Source organism: Parasteatoda tepidariorum, chromosome 7 (assembly GCF_043381705.1).
Source record: "Parasteatoda tepidariorum isolate YZ-2023 chromosome 7, CAS_Ptep_4.0, whole genome shotgun sequence".
NCBI lineage: Eukaryota > Metazoa > Arthropoda > Arachnida > Araneae > Theridiidae > Parasteatoda > Parasteatoda tepidariorum.
This window is the reverse complement of record NC_092210.1, coordinates 46,540,659-46,566,088: the sequence shown is the minus strand read 5'-3', so window position 1 is coordinate 46,566,088 and position 25,430 is coordinate 46,540,659. Positions and strand designations below refer to the sequence as shown.

Genomic DNA, 25,430 nt, shown 5'->3' with positions numbered 1-25,430 from the left:
AAGAATTGAGTTCATCGAAGCACTCTTGTCTTGACAATCCACGTCGAAAGTTATGAAAAATAATGGCACGAAAATGTTCACGATTCAGTTCCATTTTTTGAAAGAGAAGAACTTTTCAATTTACTGTCAACAACACAAATGAAGCTATAATGGTAAATCGTCTGATGAATTTATGTTTAAAAATATCAAACTTTCGATTAAAATCGTCTGCGGTCGCCTAGCAACACTTACTGTTGCCGAGGCCAGAAATATAAATAGCAACCCTCGTAATAATAAATCTTAATCTCTTAATTAATCTCTTAAATAAGTCTCTTGCAATAAGGAAAACTCTCAGTCCTATGAAAAATACAGATAAAAAGAATATATGCGATATAATGAGTGTTAATAAAATTCATATTATTTCACATCGCACAATTTCAGATTATTAAAAAAATATTAATCTTGGAAATACTGAATCTTGATATGGATTTACGGTTTTATTGAAATTAGGTTTTGTTAAAATTCTGTGAATAAAAGGTCATGAACTAAGTATAAATGTATGTTATCAATGCTCATCAAACTAGTTGCATAATACAACATATTTATAAACATTCTAGATTACTTTTCGTTTTTTTTTCACTGTTCGATAAAATTTTAGTATGATGTAATAGATTAAAAGAAATCTTAACTTACAAAATTAAAAAAATTAAACTTAACGGACTATTTTCATTTTTAAATTCAATTTTCGTAATTGGGATTATATTTCTTTGGTGCAACTGAGAAGAAAATATGAAGAAATAAATGCTGGAAATAAACAGTTAAAAGAAAAAGAAATATTAAAGAGGAAAAAAAAATCATTTTTTAGTTCAAATAGTTTTTATTTTGAATAAGTTTTATTTTGAATAATTTACGATTTGTTTTTATTAATATTGATTTTTATTATATTTACAATGATTAATTTTTATCTCTATCAGTTTTTCAGATAAATTCTGCTGAAGTAATTTGTAGTGAAGATATTCATATTGTTTGCCCAAATAAAGACATTTACGAGATTTTCAGTGAAAGCAGTTTTTCAATTCTAAAGGATGAGATGCTGATTAAGCACTGCAGGTCAGTAGAGATATTGTATTTCAAATGACTCTTTTTGACATTTGTTTAACATGTGTTTAATTTTGATAGGGACATAATTATGGACATCGAGTGCAAAAGCAACTTTTTATTATCATGCCAAGAACAGTCGCATTCTTCTTATGTAACGATGACCAATGGCATCAAAGGAGTATTTACTGACATGTGTAATGAAACATCTAGTTTACGAAGAGGTTAGTAAGCATTAAATATCCTGTAAACTGTTCTCTAATCCCTGCCCTTTACATAATGAGTGCTTAAACACTGTATTTTGCCTCACTAGTAAAAACAAAGCAAAATTATCGTGTTTTGGATGGAATTCATCTTACCTATTGCCTATCTTACTTATTTCCATATTTAAACTTCTCCGTCTTAAACCGGGTAATTCCCAGTCTTTTTAACACTACCTAAATTATATTTGTATAATACACGGAATATTTGTATAATACACGGAATATATATAAACTATCGTCTTTAATATATATTTTGGAAACCTTAAATAAATAAATAAATAAAAATATGTACATATGTACATAAGAGGTTGTAAATTAATATTGAAACAAGGAAGAAACAAAACCAATATCAAATTCTGACGAAGCACTAATGAGGAAAGCAGGGAGAATGATGTTAAAACCGGGTTGACTGTCAGATTTCAATACTGCTCTTCTTTGTTTCCTTTAACAATTAAACAGGTTTTGATGTTTTTAGTCTCGCTTCCCTTAGTAGTAAATTGTTAGATATAGATAGCGTTTACTCCCCCCCCCCTTAAATATTAATTTGCGACTCCTAAAGTTAAGATTGTTTTATTTCATGAAATAAAAAGTGGCAATACGCAGCCTGCCACATGTGAAGTACAATTCACATATATTAGATTCCTTATTCCTCGAGAAAGACAAGTGCTCGTCGGCGCCAATCTACGGCTATTCTATAAAGAACTTCTGCTTTCAACATTTTACCAATTGAAGCTGTCTGTGCTGGCTATTTCCATCAATTTATGTTTTATAGAACAAAAATAGAGAAAGTAAGAAGATCATCAGCAGGTCGTTAAAGAAGAAAGAACAAAAATAGCTTTAAACAAAGTAGACAAGAAAATGGATGTATAATGTATATTGTTTATATTCGCCATGAACCTGCAAGTTAAAATTCTATCCGCTGGCAGGATAAAGCCCTCCGCCAAGAACCAGTTGGCCCATCTTTGGTTTATAGAGTTTAAATAAAAAGTTGTTGATTTTTTGAAAAAAAATTACTTTATGACCTTTTCTGTACTTGATATATAGTTTGACTCAAAGTATAGAATAATACTCAAACAACTTCCAAATTTAAATTAAAATACTAAAACCCACTAACTGGAAGAAAAAAAATATTGCTCCCATTTTCTTAAACGACATCGTCTACAAACTCACGTGTTTTGTTTAAATTCATTTATTCAAAGTTTTGTCTTTCAATCTTTTTTTCAATCAATTTTTCTCAATTTGAATTCTTTTCTCGACTTCTATTTAACCCTCTAAGTTAAAACTTGGTTATTGGTTCGAGTTTAGCATGCTACTTAAATTCATTCTAGCATTTGAATCACGTTGATAAATATTTTATTTATTTTTTGGTCGAAATAAATTTTTTACAGAAATCCAAACAATTGAATTTTTTCTAATTTGAAAAAAACTTTTTTCTTTCAATTTCTTTGAGTTAGTATTGTTTAAAAAAGAACATATTTGATTGCATATTAAAAATTATTTCAAGTCTTTAACATGATTTTTATCAGCTTTATCATGCGTGCAAAATGTGATTATATCTCTTGTTTAATTTAAATTTTAGCCCCAAGAAAAATTTAGTTATGAAAGCTCTTTGCTTCATTTAACTTAAATATGTATGCTAAATATAAAAATGCAATGATGGCGTCTCAAGATCTAATGAAATTTTTGACGATACGAAAGTTTGTCTTTTCAGAAACATCAACCAACCTAAATAAATTTTGTATAGAAATCGAAACAATTAAATTTTTTCTAATTTGAAAAATACTTTTTCTTTCAATTTCTTTGAGCTAGTATTGTTTAAAAAAGAACATATTTGACTGCATATTAAAAATTATTTCAAGTCTTTAACATGATTTTTATCAGCTTTATCATGCGTGCAAATGGGGCAATCCCTTTTTTTATTCAAATTTTATCCCCAAGAAGAATTTAATCATGAAAGTTCTTTACATCATTTAATATAAACATGTATTCTAACTATAAAAATGCGATGATGGCGTCACAAGATCTAATGAAATTGTTGACAATACGAAGGTTTGACTCTTCAGAAACATCAACCAGCCAATCAGAGATTCGAATGTTATTAAATCAGAAATTATCGTTACTTTAACGAACCTTTTCAAATACGAGCTATAAATCTCTATATAACACATAAACAGAATGGTTTAACATAGTTTCCCATTGCAGTCAGTACATTCCTTTTAATTATGGCGGGATTCCTGGCGAGATACAGTTTTCACACCAGTAATAATTATTTTTCTTATTCTAATTTGCTATCATTACGCTTTTGAATTTGATTGTTTTCTAAATTTAGAGTTTAAAACTAAAAAGTTGTTTATTTTTTATAATGTAATTTTATGATACATTTTAATACGCTACATTTTAAGGTAATTTATTTAAATCGGAATCTAAATTTATTGACCGATTTATAATTATTATTTTTTGGCGTAAATCACATTAATATGCTAATTTAAATTAAATGATTCAGAATTTAACGATCAGCTTCATGCACAAATTGTATTAAATATATCAGCCTCCTTAGTGAACGAAAATATTAAATTACGGTAGTACACTCTCCAAATTTGTAATAATAATATACCTATTATTTTAAATGTTATTTTAAAAAATGATTACCAAGCAAAATTATTTATACTTTATAATAGATTTTACTAAAATCATCGGGGAAATGTTTTGATAGTGGGGGAAAATAGAATTTTCTTTGGTACGTATTCTTTAAGTAATTATTAAAGCTATCGTAGAAGAAACTGTTTTCTGTCAAGGAAAAGAATTATTGCGAAACAGTCATCCGGGATTGGTGAGCGTTAGTGAGCAGGAGCGTTGCTGCCTAGAGTATATAAATAATGTTTGTGCTAATGTTAAACTCGTGTAAAAAATTCAGAATAAGTTACGTTTTAGAAAAGTTATGGAAAGTTAAAATCAAAAACTGCATATTGATGATTTCTGAATGAAATCAGAACCACCAGCACATTTTTTATATTTGATAGTTTATTTATAGTTTAGTTATTTATAGTTTATAGTTTAAGAAATACTTTAATACACACATTTTGGTAAAATTTTCGTTTTAAACTTAATAACAAACTTTAAATTAATTTTAATAATATTTCTTAAATAAATTATTTCCGTTTCTTTTGACTTGTATAAAACATTTTCGACTAAATTTTTACATATAACTATTAATTTCCCCCCCCAAAAAAATAATAAAACTAAATATTATTAAAAATAAATTATATTTATCCTTATTAAATGATATATTACATTGATTATTTCGAATTATTTGAAATAATTACTTGAAATTGACTGTTATTAAATGATAAATTACGAAAAATATTAAAGAGAAATTGCATTGACTATTATTAAGTATTAAATTAAATTGATTTTTTGTTAAATAATACTTTGCATTGGTTGTTAAATAACAAATTATCTTGAATATTTATTTTATAAAAAATCACTTTAAACATTAATAAATATTGAGCATCTTAGAATGTAGTTAAATAGCCAATTAAATTCAATACTATGAAATACTAATCACCTTAAAAGTTATGAAATAATAATTGAAATTTAATATGATTAAAACAGGAATTGCTTTGCATATAATTAAATGATAAATTTATTTAGTGTTATTAATAATAAATTGTAACGAATAAATTTAATGATAAATCACTCTGAATATCGAAGGAAAATTCTTTATTACGACAAGTCTTAATATCTGATGGAATTGTTACTGTAGCAAGCTTGTCGTTATAAACGATACATTAAGTTATTGTGAAAATAACAGTAATTATAACGAATATTTTTCTAATGTTGTCTCATTAATTTTATTTTTGTTCTTAAGATCAACGTTCTTAACTAATCGTTAGGAACGTTGATGTAGGATTTCCATATTTCTACATTATATCACGTTTTGAAGGTTTATTTTTTCACGTTTAAAAATTTCGAATTTTGTTTTAATTGCTGGAGTATAGCATGGTTGCCGACCGGCCTGTGTAGGGGGTAGGAACTGTCCTTGAATCAGAAAGGTCCTGGGTTCGAATCAGGGGATCTTTCTTTCGCTCTCTGTGTGTTCTATGTCCTTTCTCCTTTGTGCGTGAATGTGACCCGTCCTATAAACGGGTTGTGGTTGTGTGAATGGCGTGGCAGAAGTTGAATTCCTGGCCATAGATGGCGCCACTGAAAAACAGGAACAATCTCTCTCCCACTGTCTAAACAGGCATACGACAAAAAAAAAAAAATTACATGGTTACTTTACCACCACTTTTTAATCGGAAAAAAAATAATTTGGTCGATAGTAACCCTTTATAAACACATACATAGAGGGTAACCAACATAACTCTTAATATTTATAACATAAAGTTTGCTTTATAAACATTAAGGTTTAAGTTTATAAAAAGCAAATAAGGTGAAATAATGCTAATTTTTTATTTTTTCTACATTAATACCAGAAATAAATAAAAAAAAAGCCTTTCATTTTGCTCTTTTTTTCATAAATTGCTCACATAAGCAGTAGAAAAATACATTTCTCTCTATTACTCTCTCAAAATAAAAATGACAAAATAGAGGACGCTAATTAATTCTCAACTAGGGGTAAAGATACACTTTTCATATCTTTAATATCAGCATCTTGAAACTTGTGAAAATAGCAGAATATTCTCGTAATATATGCTTAATATATTACGAAAATATATTTTTGCAATATATAATTCTCGTAATACTCGTTACGTTAAACTTCTATTATAGTTGTAATAGTGTTTTTAAACAAAATATTTACGTTTCGCGCATATGTTGATGATGTCATAAATAACTTTCTATTCTTTTTTAGATTATCTGCTTCATGGTCCATGTATGAGTAATCAAACTGAAGAATACGATGAATGTCTCTTAAATTCTATTGTGAGTGTGGCACATGATGAAAGCGAAAATTTCGTAGACAAAATGAGTTCCAAAAAGATAATCGAAAGATTTTGCAGGTTAATTTTTTTTATCAATAGTAATTTCTCACTGATTTAATTTTTTAAACAAAAGTATTATTTTACAAGCTTATGACAATGTCAACATCTTTATCTGAGAAACCTTGTTCGAAAGATTAATTCATTTTATTTACTTTTAATATTTTAATGGATTTAATTTATGACTCTCATGTAGGAAGTATTTACACTTACATTTTTGATTTAGAAACTAGAGTTGCAAAACTAGCTGAATACCTGTTCTTCGTACTGGGGGAATAAAAAAAAATTAATTAATCAGTACTGAACAACATTGCGAAATCTTGCACAAAATTAATAGACATGTACCGACACAAATGAAATGTTTACTAGAAGAACCAGGTAAGTGACATTTTTAGGAGTAATAATAAATCAGGGAAAATAACATTAAGTGGTTACAATATGAGCATGCATAATGTAACAAAATTATTTTTACTTTCACTTTAATCTTAACATAACTAATCCGCATTATTTTCATTTTCAAATTAGACAGTGGTTAATAAACCAAAACAAAGAATTGTTAGTTTTCCTTCAAATAAATCGGTAATAAAATAGTTCGGAAACCAATTTCTTCCATCGTACCCTGATTATCTGAAAAGCAACAAACTGAACCCTGATTACACTTCTTACCATGCCTCTCTGAAAATGTCACTTACCTAGTTTTTTCACTAAGCTCTTCAATTAAGCTAAAATAATGTCCTTTTTTTAAATTTATTATTACTTGTGGCTCCTCCCGGTTGCTTTACGTTATTATAAGAAGAAAACACGCTTTTTGTTGCTCATCCTATCTGAATTTAGATTAACTGTATTTAGCACCACTTGGATTGATGATATTGCTCGTGATCAACTCATGATATCATCACTATCAAATAATCTTTTCCGGTACATATCCATTTCCAGAGGCCGTAAGACACTTATTTCCGCATTATTGAAGTATTGATGAACTTTTAATAATCGCCAAATATATCAGTATGATATTTTATACTTATGTTTGTACATTCGGTACTTTTTAAATAACTCTAAAACACTTGAGTGTGGCGCAAAATTCATTTTTCAATGGCAGCAAACTAAAACTGAAATTTTAAAAATAAATAGAATTCTAACAAGACGTTGATAAGAACTTTAGAGTATGATCATTTTTTTTTATCTAACCTTTAATTTACTGTTTAAAATATGTATAAATATTGGTGAAAAAATTCTTTCAATTCTAATTCTTTAAATATTCAAACACTAGGTTTGAATAATATTGGAGAAATATTTTTTGTAATTACGGAAAGCCCATTGTAGAATTTTATTAAAACTGCACCAATTACCGCAATACCAGCAGTACATAGTTCCAAAATTAATTAAGCACCGTCTGCATATGGTGATTTTTTGCGGTTCCCCCAAGCGAATTTCTCATTAACTTCTTCTCCATCATTGATTTTCTTTTTTAGCACGTAGCTTACTTTTTTTTATTTCAATCAATAAGTATTACTAAAATTAATTAAGCACTAGAATAATATAGCGAATAATATCCCCAAAGCTAATAAGCATTTCTTTTTTCCATTTATTTTGCATTTTAGTTGATATATTTTTTTTTAAAATTTCAATTAATGCATATTATTTACATTAATTAAGCATCCTTGTTGTCAATAATAGTATGGTAATATTTTACTGTTCCTCTAAACGAACAAGTCCTTTACTCCATTAAATTTACCTTTTAGTGCATAGCTTATTTCGTTTATTTCAATATGCATATATTACCTAAATTAATTAAGAATCTCTGGCGTCAATAATAGTATAATTTTTTACATTTCTTCAAAACGAATTAGTACCATTTTCCAATAATTTTGCCTTTTTAGTACATAACTGATTATTTTCACTTCAATTACCGTTGATTTTAAATTATTTACTTTTATTGAAGCATATTTCAATAGAACTACTATGGGTCAAATGAACACGTGGTATCAGATAATTTTAGAATGCTACCACATTAGTGTTGTTCATTAAATTTGTCTGACATATAGAATAAAAAATAATTAATTATTAAAATATGTGCAATAAATGTTTGATAAAATAGAGCTATAAGCTGGGAAATATCACTGTTGTTATTTTTAAAATATTTGAAAAATTTCGCTGTCTACAGTTAAATTTGAAATATTGGCTAAGGAATAACCAATCAGACATCTTCTTCTGATGATTGAGGGAATTATTTTTAACTTTTTCATTGTTGGCAAATTCAACAATTATTCTTGCTTTTGGCAACTTATTTGTTGAGTATTAACACAGATTAACACATCTTCTTCTGATGATTGTGGGAATTATTTTTAACTTTTCCATTGTTGGCAAATTCAACAATTATTCTTGCTTTGGCAACTTATTTGTTGAGTATTAACACAGATTAACACATCTTCTTCTGATGATTGTGGGAATTATTTTAACTTTTTCATTGTTGGCAAATTCAACAATTATTCATGCCTTTGGCAATTTAATTGTTGAGTATTAACACATTGAGTATTAACACAGATTTATAGTAATTTCTCTAAACAATAATTTTGCAGTTGAACATCAAAAACTATTCTGTTTTCAATAAATCTACTTAAAAGCAACCATGACTCATTGAGTATTAACACAGATTTATAGTTGTTTGCTAAAATGAGTCTTAATGCCTTATTCTCTGACTAGTAGATAAAAATTTTCAATGATAAGTTGTGTTAAAATGATATCACACGTAAGATCTGTGAATAGAAAAAGTGCTCAAGAAGTAGTTTGGAATTTTTGAAACAATCGTAGAAAAAATGCCGACAGAAGTGACACTACTTATAATTGTACTAAATATTTGTGCGGTGATTTATTATTATTTTTAAATTTAACTTTAATCATTCTTTTGCATTTGAGATAAAGGACTTAAGTTTAGAGAGAGAAATCCCCCTAAAAATTCATCTTTTATACGTAAAATTGTATTCTCTTAAATAATCACCAAAACTTGCAAAAAGAGTTTCTTTGAAAAAAAACGAGGAATAATTAATAAAGAAAAATCGAGTGTTGAACTACAATAACTGTATTTCAATGCAATTGATATGTTCCAAATTTTGAGAGCAATGCATAACTTTTTTTTATCACTAATTTCATTCAAGTCTGAATATCCTTTCAAATTTCTACCCATTCGTTTCCTCTATGGTTTTCTCCAAAACCGAATTGTTATATTTTAGCTGCATTATAAAGATTTATTTGTTAATTTTTTTTTAATATCATGCCATCTCATTTCACTAAAAGTTCAAAATTTAGAATGATGTGATAATAATAAAGCTTTTTAACGTGTAAAGAAACATAGCATTGTTTTAAACTTTGTTAAATGATTCTATTTATTATTCTTATCGAGTAAATAAATTTTACGACGGGTCATATTTAAGCATATGTCATTTAGCAGGAATCATTATAATTAAATACAACATTACATTTAAACCTGTCAATTGGTTTTTAATCTACCAAGTTCAATTTGCAGGATGTTCTGTAATCTCAACTCTTAATATATATTTCTAGAAGCCTAATAAAATAAAACAAAAAAACTTTAAAAAAAACTATAAATATTATTAAAAGTTAGAAAAAAATAAAAATTAATTAAAGTAAGAAAAATAAAATTTAAAATACATAAATATCATCTTCAGCTCACCCGATTATATTCACAAAAATTGTGTTTTCAAATATTGTATTAATAAAAACCAAAGCAAATTATATCTATACAACAGTGTGGAAGAGCATCAAAGAAAAAAGAAAGAAGGAAACCGATATGTAAAAAAATTTTATCAAGTAAAAATCACAATACTAGAAAAATACAAGATAAACACAAATAGAGACATATAAAGACAGGGGAAGAAGCATGTTCTGTACATTCGAAATTCCAGCAAAAATCATTTAAAAATATATTCGTAACTAAGAACTTTAAAAATATATTCGTAAGTTCAAAACGTAGAAAAAACATAATTCAAAATTATTTTTTTAGTGCTTCTCACACTATTGTACTGATATATTTTGCTTTGGCTATATTGATACAATATTAGAAAGCACTCCTTTTTGCGGAAATAATCGTGTGAACTGATGAAAAGATTATATCTTTTTTCCCCTAATTTTTATTACTTTTTTTTTCGGATTTATATATATATATATATATATATATATATAGCAAAATAAATAAATAAAAAAAAACACGAAGAAAGTTAAGAAAAACAATAAGTTTCATTTATTGCGCATAAGCTGCAAGTAACTCGTAAAATAAGTTCAAAATGAAGATAAAACAAAGGAAAATTACAGACATGAATAAAGGGGGAAAAAGAAAAATAATAATAGAAATAAAAATAACAAAAAACTGGGGGAAAAAATAAGTAAAAATAATAATTTAAAAAAAAAATCCGAAAAAAAGGATAACATTTTTTTACAAATCCGGAAAATAAAAGATATAATCTTTTCATCAGCCCACACGATTATATCTGCAAAAAAGAGTGCTTTCTAATATTGTATCAATATAGCCAAAGCAAAATATATCAATACAATAGTGTGAGGAGCTCTCAAAAAAGTTTTACAAAAATTACAACAAATAAAATAGAGCACAATAAGTAAAAAAAACACGTAAAAACAGAAAATAAAATATACAGAAAAAAAACAGAATAAAACTTAAAACATAATCTATAAAGCGAGTAGCGAATTCAAATGAACTTACATGAACGAGAAATTTTTCAAGAATGATTCAAAATATTTTCGCAATAAGATTGCCAGATTGCAAAATATGAAAACAGAAGCGCAAATTGAGCGTAACTAGAGAAGTTTTGTTCTGAAGTGCGTTCTTACTGCATTACTGAAGTGCGTTTGATTTGTTAGTTACCAAGGATGGGCCCGAAAATGGATGTGCGCAAGGTAATATTGTACTGGATAATTTAAAGAAGTTGACTATAAATAATTGTAGAAAATAAATATTTATTTAAGAAAAAAGTATAAAATAAAAAAGAGAACGAAACATGAATTGCCAGTTTTGCACATAATTTTAGCCACGGATTTGCCCGAAATTGCTTTGCACATGGAAGAATTACATAAATTAACAAAGAAATCTTTTTAGCAAATAATTTTAGAAACGGATTTGCCCCNTGTAACCTTGAAACAAAGAAAAAAGATTATTTTTGTGTGCATAAAAATTACACTAAAAACATTATTCTCTATAATTTTAATAAAACAAATAATATATTTGATACCAGATAAATAAAAAAATTATTGACATTGACATAGGAAAAGCATATTGCAGAATTTCGATAACATGCTAGAAAATTTATATACTAATGCTATATTAATTAATTAATTTATTAATGTTTTTTATAAATTAATTAATTTATATGCTATACTAATTAAAAAATATTTTATAGAAATATTGATTTGAACATAAAAAAAATTCAAAATAAGCTTGATAACTACAATGTAAACAAACAGACAGCTTATGGAACGTCAAAAGTGCCACGCCCACTTTTCAGAAAAATAGCTATAAAATCATAAAAAATCATCGTATCGAAAAAATTTGAACAACACGTGATTCAGGCTGACTATCTTTATATTTTTAACAAAAAAAATTTTTTTTGAAAATTTTATGATTTCAAGGTCCCACCTTAATATAAAATTGGATATAACAAATATTTCGGACATTCACCAAAGCGACTATGTGATTGTTGACATTCACCGGTGAGAGTCAGAAATAAGGGTATTTAGCAAATATTTCGGACATACACCAAGCGACTACGTGAATGTTGACATTCACCGGTGAATGGCGACATTCTCCAGATTTCGGTGTTTCACCGTAACATATATATGCTCGAAAATTTAAGTCTGGAATACATCCATTTTTACCCCAAAACCATTTTTAAACATCCTTCACCAATAAACAGTTGGGTTTAAATTATTTTAATCCTTTGCTCCTAATGATATTGAAAGTGGTTGGTTTAAATGTAAAATAAGATTTTGCTTTTTATGACTAAAATAGGAATTTGTAACTCCTATTGTAAACAGTTTTCAGAAAATTCTTTTTCAAAGATCGTAAAATTGTATTTTAAGAGCTATCTTTACAAAACAACTTACATCTCTTCCTTTCTTATATATTTTCGAAGACCTTACTCTTAACTCTAAATCGTTAAAGAACATATTTTTTTAAAGAAAAAATAGTGTATATGTACCAAACATTGATATTACATTGAATTCAGTGCAAGTTCCTTTTATGATTTTCATTTCTATTTGACGCTAGATTGTATAGTTTGTTCAAAGATTGTTCGATCACTGAAACTCGAAAGAATTGTGCACTAAAACTGCAGATCATTTTGTTACTCTCGTGACAACAGCAATTTATGATTTACAAAATGCTAAATGCTCATATATGGATATTTGATTTACATAGAATACACTGAAAGTTCAATTTATTTTAATTTTCTATTGGACTCTAGGTTGTATCGTTTGTTCAAAGATTGTGCAACCACTAAAACTCGAGAGAATTGTGGTGATGCTGCAGCAGATCATTTTGATATTCTCATGACAAGAGCAATTCAAGATTTACAAAATGCTAAGTGCTCATATCTAGATATATGATTTAAATTCGTCCATCAATTTTGTAATCTTATCTATTTTCATAGTTATATGATCATGAACTGCATTGTGTATATTCATTCATTTGTAAAATAAAATATCAACAAAATATGTCATTACTTTGTTTATAAAATCATTTCTGTCAGCTGTGAACAGTTTTTAGCCACTCATTCATGTAACAAATATTTACATATGTAAAATAAACAACAACAAAAAATGTTAAGCAAATTTTTTAGAATTTTAACAGTTGATTTTTATCTGTTGAAATATTTTTCAGATATATATTATTCGTACAAATAATTCGTACAAATACATTTTTCAGATGTATATTTTAGAGATTACTGACGAGATGTATTTAGAACTTGCCAGTGATAAATATGAGATTTGACGATTTTCTTACGTAAAAATATTTTAAAGCTTACATATCTACATATAAATTTTTAGAATGTTCTGCTTTTCCTTAAAATATCACATTAAAGCAAATTACGTTTTGAAACGCTTAGGATTTTAGAATGAAAAAAATTGCATACAAATAATTCCCTTTTATTCATTCTAAAATTCACATTTATACTTTTGAAACTATCTTACTGGTAAAGGAATAAGAACTCAATTTAACCATAAAGATATGATAATGTAGAATTATTAATAATCGAAGAATAATATTTTAAATCTTAGTGCCAAAATGCAGTAGGCGAAGTTTGGGCGACAATGTTGTTTCTCTCCTTCTTTGTTTCTTTCTACTCTCTATAATGATTTTGAAAGAATAAATTTCTCAATATTGTTTTAATTCTAGAAAACTGCTTTAAATTAATTTAGTTAATTAAAAACCTTTGCTCTAAGAAAAATTGGGTTTTGAAAGATTACCAAACTCTTCGATAAATATGACAACGTTTTTATAATTAGCACACCGGACGAAAAATTAGTCACTCTTAGCGAACTCACGAAAAACATCATTTAATAGCGTGTAACACAGTCTCTGGATTCTATAACAGCCTGAATTCGCTTAGGAAGAAAGTCCACAAGGTTTTGCAGGAACGTCGAATCCAGTTTAAACCACTCGCTGAGGATTTGATTGCACAAATACACCAAATAGCGAGGATGCTCATTTCGTCGCTTTACCCGTTGTTCCAACATGTCCCACAAATTTTCGTTGGGGTTGAAGTCAGGTAAATTTGCAGGCCAGTCGAGATGTAATTGAGTGTCTGAGCGTTCATAAAATCAGTCGCATATTCTTCCAGCCCAATGAAGTTTGCTGTTGTCATCTTGAAAGATAGGGGTATCGAAAACATACTCTTCATGAAGATATTGACTGAAAGGCAACATCTAATTATCAAACAAATATGTTGGTTCATAGTAGGGGCCAGCTCAAAGAGGGGGCCCAATCCATAATAAAAAAACGCTCCCAAATCATGACAGACCCACCTTCGACTTGAACTTGATCTTGCACACAGTCAAAAGGAAATGCTTTATCTGCTCTTCGTTGCACTCGACGACGTGAATCTTTGAATAAAGGTAAAAACGTGATTTGTCAGACCATATTACATTCCGCCAGTCAGCAACTGTCCACGTTCGGTGGCTTCTGGCCCACTGAAGTTGCGCAGCTTTATGTGCCTGTATGAGAAATGGTCTCTTATGAGACGTTCGACTCCAAATGTTAATTACATGCAGCTCTCGTCCCAATTCTCTCCCACTAACAGGTTGGAATAGACCTTAATTTATTAACTGAAGCAATTCCTGTTTGATTTGGAAGCGATTTTGATTGACAAAGTCGTGAAACGTGTCTCCGATCCCTTTCATGTGGGATCTTTTTCCGGTCACAATTCTGACGTCGTCTTTCGTGACCACGTGTATTACGTTGAACAGTCCGCATTGAAACATCAACAAATCCAGCAACTTCATTCACCGTATGACCATGGGTACAGCCAAGCACAATTGCCCTTTTTATGCTACTCTATCACATTCTTACACTTAGCAATATTTACACGTAATTTCCGCTTCAGACAAAAATATCTCACTGATAGCTACTCGCCTTTGATCACGTTGAAACAGTGTGCCCGCAGTTGAGCACGTCACTTGACCACTGCGTCATCTAACGAAACCTAACGATTCATCGGTGCTTGCCCACTAGGGTGACTAATTTTTTGTCCGGTGAACTTAATTATAAGTTCTCTGATGACATAGTCAAACATTTTTAAATTAAAATCATCGGCTCCTTTTTTTAAATTTCAATAATACATGAAAAAATTGAGAATAATAGCAGTTAGTGAGTGGAATTAAAGCTGATTAACCTTATCAAAATATGATAAAAATACTTTATACGTATTATAGAACTAAAATGTAAAATAAAAGATTTGGAGCTGATTAGAAAATTACATAAATGCGCAATATGAAAAATAGTTTTTACATATGAAAAATAGTTTTTAAATAAATGTGTAATATGAAAAAACTTCGAAACCATATTATAAATTCACGATATCCAATCTTAATTCAATAATTTTCGTAGAAATGAAGCATAAAAACTCAACTTTGAAGCAATAAATCACAAAATATTATTATTCATTTATTCAGGCTACAAATATAATCGTGCGAAAGTAAGTAAAATATGACAGAGAAACAAAATAATTGTATTGTACATTAAATTAATTGACGGTACATTAATGTACCACGGAATGTCAACTATTCACACTTATTTAATTGAATAAATGTTTTCGTTAAGTGTTGCTACAGGCTTTGTTGACAATTGGGCCAACAAAAACTTTAAGAAAATCGTCGTGATGATTCCAAAGAGGATCGTCTTCAAATGTGTACTACGTTCATGATTGCGCTGAAACCGTTTAGCCATATTGCCATTTTGGCATGATTTGAAGAAGAAATAAAATTCGTTGTACTTATCATATGCTCGAGCAGATTGGAAATTTCTCAAATATTTCGTTGTTTATAACAATAGCTAGTTTTAAACCAATGAGAAAATTACATTTATTAAATATCTAACTCCAACGACGTGGTTGAAAATTTTAAATGATTTTTGGGATTGGGGTTTATAAATTTGACTACGAACAATTGGTAGCAACATTGACGAAAAATAATCACCCGTGTATAGTAATGGAAACATTTTATTGATAAACAGGTACAAAAGGAATGGGAATGACAAATGCTCATTCTTCGTTGTTACAAGTCTTGAGTCCTGTGGATGGTGAATAGAGCAAAGCTTTTCGAACGAATGTCGCTGTTTGCATTCCACACTTTTCAACTCCTGTGCTCATGAGGCATGCTCTCAACATCATCTCAAAACTATAAAAAGGCACATATAACATGGGCACCCTTTAGGATACATTTAACATTGAAGGGATTTAATTATAGGCCATGTCAACCATCATCTACACAAAAGGTACCTCTAGTTAGAATCAAGTTAAAATGTCTCATATACTAGTGATTTGGTTTTTAATATTTATAGTGGTAGTTACGCCACTTTACTCCCCTTCCAGAATTTTATCTGTGATAGAATTCGATGAACGATTACCACTAGTTGATTCACGCTGTTAATATATTTAGATCAATTTTGTTCATTATATTTTTTCCCTTTATTTTTTGTTTATAGCATTTCGCTCATTTTTTTCTATATTGTTTATTACCGGGAGACTTTATTTAATTCGCCGGATCATTTTTTTTAATCTTTGAGCAGTTTATATTAAGCAAATCAACTGTTTTAATGTGGACCATCCATCATGTTACCGAGTGCATATCACGTCCACAGGTCGCCAATGAAGGGAATTATAAATCGACCATGTCAACCATCATCTACCAAAAGGTACCTCTAGATAGAATCAAGTAAACATATCATATATACTAGTGATTTGGTATTTAATATTTATAGTGGTAGTTACGTCACAACATCATTATTCTTTAGGGTACATTTTACATTCACTACACGTTTAAATACTCTTAACGTAATTACTAGTTAAGATATAATTAACGTCAGGCTAGCAGGAATGAAGATTATGGATTTTAGAAGAAAAAATTATGATTTTTTATTATCAGTCTGTTATAAACATTTTTTTAATGAAAATATGCTAAAAAATATGCCAAGTGCTACGAAAATGATTACATTTCTTTTTTCAAAAATCGATGACAAAAAGAAAATAAAAATGCAAGTTTAACAATATGTTATTAAGTTCGTCAACAGATGGCGATGATAACTGAGAAAAGAAATAGCACAATGTTTTCAAAATAACCATAAATATTATCCACAATATATTGCAGTCTTAAAACAACGTTTACAAAAGCTTGTCCAAACATTTCAGATGGAATCGTTTGACATTCAACAGAAAGCATTGTTTTACAGTTTTTTCAGGAAGCAGCTTCATTTGTTAATTGGCTTTATAACTAACTTTGAAATTTGAAAAAAAAAAAAAAATCTGGCTTCTTAATTCGAGCACAGTGAACCATGTATTTCTCTGAACCGTATCTCTTATCATTTTTTAATGAACCTCCAGTGATTTTCGCTGAGTATCAAAACACTGAGTATCAAAAAATATAAATTTCGATACATTCGAAACGTAATTTCTATCTAAAAATGTTTAAAGGGCAACAAATGTTGTTTTTTTTTGGGGGGGGGGGAGCTAACTTCGATGCATTCAAAACCTAATTTTTGTCTAAATATGTTTAAGGGTCACCTCACCACTGTGGAAATATAACGTGATTTCCTTAATTAGCATCCTTCTAATTTTTTTAAAAACTTTAAATATTTTTTTTATTTTGTTTTTGTTTTAATGTTAAATTTTTTTAACAATTCTTGATTAAAAAAAAAAATATTCTGCGAGCGTATTTAGGCTGTAAGGCCTGTAGAGTTTAGGAAAATTCTCCTTAAACCCTGTAGCGAGTCCTGTCCTTAAACCCTGCATTGTATAATTAAATATTTTTGAGTTTTTCATCGTACTTCGAAAATTAAATTAGAATATAAAAACTGTGCATACGAAATAAAAATATCTCATTTAATTTCATGAATATTTTTTTCGTACTTTTCTTAGTTACTTTGCATAATAATCGAAAACATTATTTTGGCTTATAAAGTATGCATTTTGTTTAATCTTGTTAAATTACGTAATTTTAAATTAGTGATGTGTTTTCAAAAACTAAATAGATATTTTTAAGATGAATAATATTTAATAGTAGGGAATAGTTGGACAAAATCATGCAGGTAGGTAGGACCGGACCTATGATATTTTTGACTTAACTATTGCATCCACTTAAGAGAAGTCACATGAAACTAGTTGTTGACAGACGTCATGCTATTTGGAATCATGCTATTTATTCATCTAATTGAGTCCAGCAGTGGGTTGATCGTTAAAACACGGCTCCCAGGAGAACACTGAAGTCAAGCATCACTGGCTGCGGTCAGTGCGTTGGTGGGAGACTACTGGGATTAGTCTAGGAAGGGACCGAGGGAGTACGTTATCGGTCCTCCTTAAACTGTTCTACCGTAAAGTGCTCGACTTCGCGTGCGGGTCGTCGAGTTACTGAAGCTGGGTTGCCATCCCCTCTATAGAGGATCAAAATTGTGATGGTATTTCTTCGGATCATCCTAAGGGATGTTTCCCAGTGAATGAACAACAACAATCATCCAGCTGAATGAAAACAGAATCAGTTGTTTGTCGACTGCAGCACTTTTTAAAATCTGATTATGAAAGTTATGATTTTCATTCCGTCAATTTAATTCTGTTACTTCTAGTTACTTAAAGACTTATTTTAGGTGGATGCAACACCTAATTACCACTATTTTTTTCGATTGTTAAAACAGGTTTTACAAGGCGTTTTAAATAAGTTAAGCCTCTTTTCTATTAAATGATGTGGTTGAATAAACCCGGAAGTGTTTTAGTCGGACGTAAGGGGGTAACTATTTTGCAAATAATACAAACTTTCTGGAAGGTTGGATACGGTGGATATAAACAACGGGTACATGTAGCGGTGTAGAGGTACATGATCAAAATTTTCATTATGATTTCTATTCTGAAATCCAGCCATTTTGTGGTTTGTCTTGATGATTTGATGGAAAATTCGCCTATTATTCCTTTCGCCTATTTCATTACAGCCCCATTAATCTCATGGGGAGTAAAATAATCATTATAATCTCATTCATTCAAGATAATCTTTATTTTAAGAAAGGGAACATGATTTGGGATCAGATTTGCCTAGCAGATAAGTAGATTCACCCTTGTCACATCCACCGTATCCAACCATAGCAATTTGAAAGCTGGGTGAATGGTTTACTGGCCGCCTCAGACACTCTGGTAGAAACTTGACAGCTGGGTGAATGGACTACTGACCGAACGGATCCAAACATCGTCTAGGACTAGCAGTATTTTGCTGCATCAAAAAGCAGCAAAGGTAAAGTGTTTCAAGCTGGGGAAGGTGAGAAGCAAATTGTTCAGAACTCCAAAGATTATCTTTTCGTGCTAAGATGGTATTCTGTGCTTATCATTTGCTGAGAAAATGTGAGGGTTTTCAAATACTGGTTTTCTTTTTAACTCCTTCCTTGTATTTTAGGTTGTTTTTTTTTCACACAAAAAAAAAATGAAGCTCTGCTTTTTCCATACATTTTCAGACATCATGAATACCCACGCTTATTTAAGTTTCAAGTTTATTTTTATCTCTTTTTTGCCTAGATATAATTTTTTACTCAAATCAAATTTTCAAAATGGAATATATATTTTTAAAAAATTTTTTTTTATTTGTATCGAAGAATTATTTGCATTAGTTAAGTTACCTTAAACCATTTTTTATATTAAAAATTAAGTAGTGACACGAATCAGCAAAAATGCAAAAGTTTAAAAGTCTCAATTTATTTGTTCCGTATTGCACTGCTCTATTAGCTGGAGAAGTAACAATAATTTCTAAACTTGGTAGAGGCATATAGAATTAATTTACTGAGTTCAAATACAGTTTCTTTGCTATATTTTTCAGAAAAAATTCAAATTCAAAGTTATACAGACAACAGGGGAATTTCGATGAATATCTGATTACTTGGTTTAAATTTATTCACAGTGTAATTTATTATTATTATTATCTTTTTTGACCTCATGCGTAATAGGGTTGAACAACAACTATCATAAGTTTAAGAAAAATCACTATTAAAATTTGTGTAGAAACTCTATACAACGTGTAAAACTAAAAATTTTCTATGTAGAAGATTACATATTGTTACTGTATGGATAAATGCATTTTTATTGCATAGAAAATCTCAAATAATAATTTATTTTCGTAAATTAACTAATTTTTTTAGTTAATTTGATTAATATTTAAATTTTTTTTCATTCATAAAGAAGATATTTAGAATGCCATTTATAATGTGGTAAGCATGATAATCTTTATATTTATAATTTTGTATCTTTTTTGAATGGTTTAAAACATGTAAACTTACATGCATGTCAGCGTATGTTCTTTGTCGCTAGTATCAGCTGCAAATTCAGCGAGAAATTCTTGAACTTTAGTGGAGCATATTTCGAAATCTTCGGCATGTTCTAGTAAGCAGGGCGATGCCTTCAAATACTCTGGGAAAAAAAACGTAATTAAGCATAACAAATAACCACTGTAATCGCACAAGTGATCTCAATAGCGTTAAATATATATTTTTTAATATGTTTTATAAGAAATATAATCTTAATACTAAAACAATATTATTATACTATTCAAGTATATAGAAAGACTAGCGTCTGTTGTAAATCTCATATTTGACTTAAGAAAGGGAAAGAAAGAATTGGCACATTTTAGTAATTGCTTTTTATTTTCAATTGCAGCAAATATGTTAAAATCGACTACATTTTATGAAGCAGAAACTTGGAATGCTTAGCCATGATTGAGCATAACAAATAATCAGCATAAGCACACAAATGAACTCAATAACGTTAAATATAATTTCCTTTATATGTTTTATAAGAAGTATAATCTTGGTACTAAAACAATACTATTATACTATTCAAGTATATAGAAAAACTAGTTTCTATTTAAAATCTCATAATCTGCTTTAGTTTTTTTTAAAAATAATTAAAAGGTAAAATACTAAAAATTAGTTCAACATCTACAAACTGTATTTAAAAGTTTTTTTTTTTTAGTCTTTAAAAGACAGAAGAACTAAAAGTTGTAACGAAATTTGAATTTTGCGCCATCTGTGCTATAATAAGTTGCCAGCTGAAAAAAGCACAGCTGGAGTACAGCTGGTAGTTCAGGGTAATTAGAAATGGAAAGCTTCAAAAAACCACAAGGCGTTTTAATTTAGTCATATTTAGAGAAACGTGTCGTTACTGTTTCAGGACGTATTATCCATTTGAGAGATCAGAATTTGCCGAATAGATCATGTAATTTAACGCTGTTAATCTTTTTCGTAATTAGAAATTGTTTATATCATAATTTTATATCGTATTTTATATTGCCAATAAGCCCATTGTTACTTACGTTTTGAAATATGAAATCGAGTGCCGATTGAGGAAAAGTAAACTACATCCGTGGAAAATGGTCATTGAAAATTTTAATAAAATAATACTTATGTGGCGGCAAATCTCTATTCTCCCGAATTATTCGATACATTGTTCCATATTCTATTCCCTGTATAGCATTTTTTATGAATCAATTAAAAAATAACTATTTTTAGTATCCGACTAATTTCGAATTTTTCTTTTTAATAGTGATATAAAATTTTAAAAACTAGTTTATTTGTTTTATTATGTGTAAAAATTTATGAAACTAGCAAAAAATTATTAATATTATTATTGCTTTAAATGGCCATTTTTATGTAAAAATACCCAATTTTTTGCATAACTCGGGAAACACTCGTACAAAAATTCTATCGCCTAAAACAAAAAATCCTTTGAAGATTTTATTTAGAAAGCTGGCAACTGCAAATGCATACACTAAATGCATATATAAAAAAAGAAAATTTTTGTCTTTGTTAAAAAACATGCATGAAAAATAAAATTCTACTCTTTTCTCTAAGTTTGTAGTTCAAAACATGTGTTCTATAATCGTAAACACTCGTGAAAAAGTTTAGACAATAATTTTAAAAACAACATGAGATATCGTGTTTAAGATGGTGTAAAATGCGAAAAAATCTGATTTTGAGATAAACGCATTTAAAGACTTTAAATCATTTGCCTATCCACTGTTATCACCTTACACAAAAACTGCTATAACTTTGTAAATAATTACAGTGAAAACAAAAGCAAAGTATTTTTAAAAAGCTAAGAGTACAAGAATTCTAAATTTATAATAAAGTCAATTTCGAACATTTTGCCTAAAATCATGTTTTTGCAGTAGTTTTGCATACCTTAATAAGCTTTGTTTTCCATTAAAATTATTTCTTGCGAAAGTTTAGGAACAGAATATTTTGATTTTCTTATATTTTTTTAAAGTATTATTATTTTGTATATTATTATTGTATTTTTTTATATAATTCATGATATAATTAAAATTATTGCTAATATAAATTGAAAATACACAATATTAATTATAGTATCCATTATTTATATTTTTGTTTCTACCAGATTTTAATATTCATGTAGTAAAGAACTGAACGAACTTATAATACTTATTAAAGAAGGATACTAACGAGAACAATTTCGTCTTATTATGTTTTAGTTGCATTGTAGCTTCATAAAAAGATTGTGATAGTCGGAACGACAGCTCCGTGTTGGCATCAGAAAAAAAATGCAATCAGTTACTAAAAGGTGATGACAAAAACTCAGGAAAACATTATATAACTTATCTTTTAATTTCTCTGGAAAAAATTGTACAAATTGAGGTTTAAATCAGAGTTCTAGACCAGAAAGCCACTTTAAGTTTTAGGTTTACTTCACTGAATTATTCCTTTTAAATTTATGAATTCGAGAAAGACGTGCAGTATTGCCCAAGCATCGCGATTGATGGTAAATTCCAAAGCAAAGAGGAACGTTATAAAAACTTTAACCAGGATTTCTCAAAAAGCATTTTTTTTTTTTTTTTTTTGCCGTTTGGATTACAAAAAAATTAGTCAATTGCTTTTGATGTCGCTGGCGAAATTTATAGAGAACTGATGTTACTGTGGTTGGAACCAAGAAAAATATTCTATGTCGTTTTAATCCTAAAAAAGTTGATTTTCGTCATCGCTCAATCCAATAAAAGCCATTTTGTAAAAAAAAAAATTAAATAAAAAAAATAAAAAAAAATTCATTTCTCAAATTTGTTTGGTTTTAATCATTTTATCATTGCTACACTCATAAATAATCGTTAAACTTTTCTCGTCTCTTTCAGATTATACAGTTTGGAGATCGAGCTACACCCGTCCCAATTTTATGAAATATTTATCATTTTATGAATATTTTATCATTGCCACCTACAGTTGCTTAGACGTCTGACAAGTCTCGAAAATGGGCGTCTATTTTTGAGCGCTTGAAACATGTCGTCTGTTATTTCCATTCTGTATATTTTAGAGACGAGTGAATGCTTTAATCAAATAATATATCAGTTTCTTGCGATTATTTACTTAATATTTCTAACGTTGTTGAAGTACGGTACTTATTTGACAATTTAAATATACAGGGTGTTTATAAAGTCCCGGACCCATTTTGATGTTTGATAACTCATAAAATAATAAAGATAGATTAAAATTAATAACATAAATGGTTAGTTAGACTTAAAAAGTTTCATGACCCTTGTCAATGAGCTTCCACGTGTGTCCTTTTCTTTTTTAGAGGTTTACAACAGATATGGTAGGAAGGATAGAAGATGCTGCTGATTTTCTGAAGCGCATAATGTTCACCGACGAAGCATCCTTTCATGTTTCTGGCATTGTTAATAGCCATAATGTGCGCATATGGGGATCTGAAAAACCCCATGAATACCGTGAGACACAAAGGGATTCCCCAAAGGTTAATGTGTGGTGTGGACTAATGCACGAACGAGTCATTGGGCCTTTCTTTTTTACAGAAAAGACGGTCTCATCAGTCGTATACTCAGACATGTTGGAAAACTTCTTATTTCCACAACTAGAAGAGCTTCAGCCACATGTCTTTTTGCAACAAGGTGGTGCCCCACCTCATTAGGGTATCATCGTTCGTAGTTCCTTGAATGACCATTTTCCAGGAAGATGGATTGGGCGAGGAGGTCCAATTCCTTGGCCACCCAGATCACATGATATAACGTCGCTGGACTTTTTTCTTTGAGGATTTATAAAGGCAATGTTTACAGGAGGTTCGTGTCGAACATTGATGACCTAAAAGCCAGAATTACAACTGCAATAGCCTCTGTGGATGTCGACATGCTTGCCGCTACCTGGCGTGAAATTGACTATCGACTTGATATTCACCGTGTGACGAAGGGGGCACACGTGGAAGTTCATTGACAAGGGTTATGAAACTTTTTGAGTCTATCTAACCATTTATGTTATTAATTTCAATCTATCTTTATTATTTCATGAGTTATTAAACATCAAAATGTGTCCGGGACTTTATAAACATCCTGTATATTTATATCAATTAAAGTTATTTTAGGTTAATAAATAATAATAATTGAATTCCAGTAATAATAAAGTATTGATTTACCTCTTCTGATAGGAGATGTGGGATCACAAATCTTGGCGAGGAAATCTGCTGGTCTCTTTATTTGATCATTGTAGTCTTCTGCAATCATTTCAGTTCCGCATTCATCTGCATATTTTTGTACACATGCAAGTCCATCTTTAATTATTCTAAAAATGATGCATCTTTCTTTACACATGAAAGCTACTTTTATCAATTTTTAAAATAAATTTCAAACAAGATAGATATAAAACATTAAAAAAATGATCGGAGAAGCATACGAGAGGCGTTGGATCTTGTATAGATTCTCATAATTACAATCTAAGTCAGTGATTCTCAACCTTTTTTTTTGTAGCGGCACACTTTTAACGATTTCGAAATTTGACGGCACAAAATGAAAAAAATTAGTTTAAAAGTTTTTTACTTATCTATAATACACTGTGTTAAATAGTTTGTGATAATAATTTTGAATGTGAAATAAAATAATATGTACTACAAAATCACGTTTATTAAGGTATTAATTATTTCTTCCGACTAATTTTTTATTAGTTAGTAGCAGTTATTTATTTTTTGCTAGTTATTAATTGTTAGCTTATTCTTTGTTAGTTATCCTTTGCTAATTTGCTTTTATAACTATTTATTGCATAGTTTACTTTAATGATTAGCTTTTATTTCCGTTTGAAAGTTAATATTTAGCTTGAGTTCCTTTGTTAATCAATAATTTCAATAGTCATTAAATTTCCTACTTATAATTTCAACTTTTTTTAAAATTGTTGAAGACAATTTAAACACTTCCTTCTTATCCTAACTTATTTTAAGATTGTCTGAGACAAGACAGTCACCGACGAAGATGTTCACGCGGTTAAAGCGTGGAAAAATTATAATATATATAATTTTTCCACGCTAATATATATAATTTTTCCCAAAATTATAATATA

General features: G+C 29.0%; 2 protein-coding genes across 2 annotated transcripts in view; one reads left to right on the top strand and one right to left on the bottom strand.

The window, feature by feature from the left end:
* The window catches only part of LOC107456137 (uncharacterized), an 18,581-nt gene extending 5,516 nt beyond the window's left edge, over nucleotides 1-13,065 (top strand). The window contains exons 2-5 of the mRNA XM_016073921.3: nucleotides 954-1,089; nucleotides 1,159-1,301; nucleotides 6,193-6,340; nucleotides 12,811-13,065. Of these exons, the coding sequence (XP_015929407.1) occupies nucleotides 954-1,089; nucleotides 1,159-1,301; nucleotides 6,193-6,340; nucleotides 12,811-12,952 (569 nt within the window). The 3' untranslated portion in view covers nucleotides 12,953-13,065. The remainder of the gene's footprint in view (nucleotides 1-953; nucleotides 1,090-1,158; nucleotides 1,302-6,192; nucleotides 6,341-12,810) is intronic.
* A 2,981-nt stretch (nucleotides 13,066-16,046) lies between these two features.
* The window catches only part of LOC107456139 (uncharacterized), a 15,705-nt gene continuing 6,321 nt past the window's right edge, over nucleotides 16,047-25,430 (bottom strand). The window contains exons 3-5 of the mRNA XM_016073923.3: nucleotides 24,517-24,662; nucleotides 20,367-20,496; nucleotides 16,047-16,240 (exon numbers count right to left, since the gene is read on the bottom strand). Of these exons, the coding sequence (XP_015929409.1) occupies nucleotides 16,105-16,240; nucleotides 20,367-20,496; nucleotides 24,517-24,662 (412 nt within the window). The 3' untranslated portion in view covers nucleotides 16,047-16,104. The remainder of the gene's footprint in view (nucleotides 16,241-20,366; nucleotides 20,497-24,516; nucleotides 24,663-25,430) is intronic.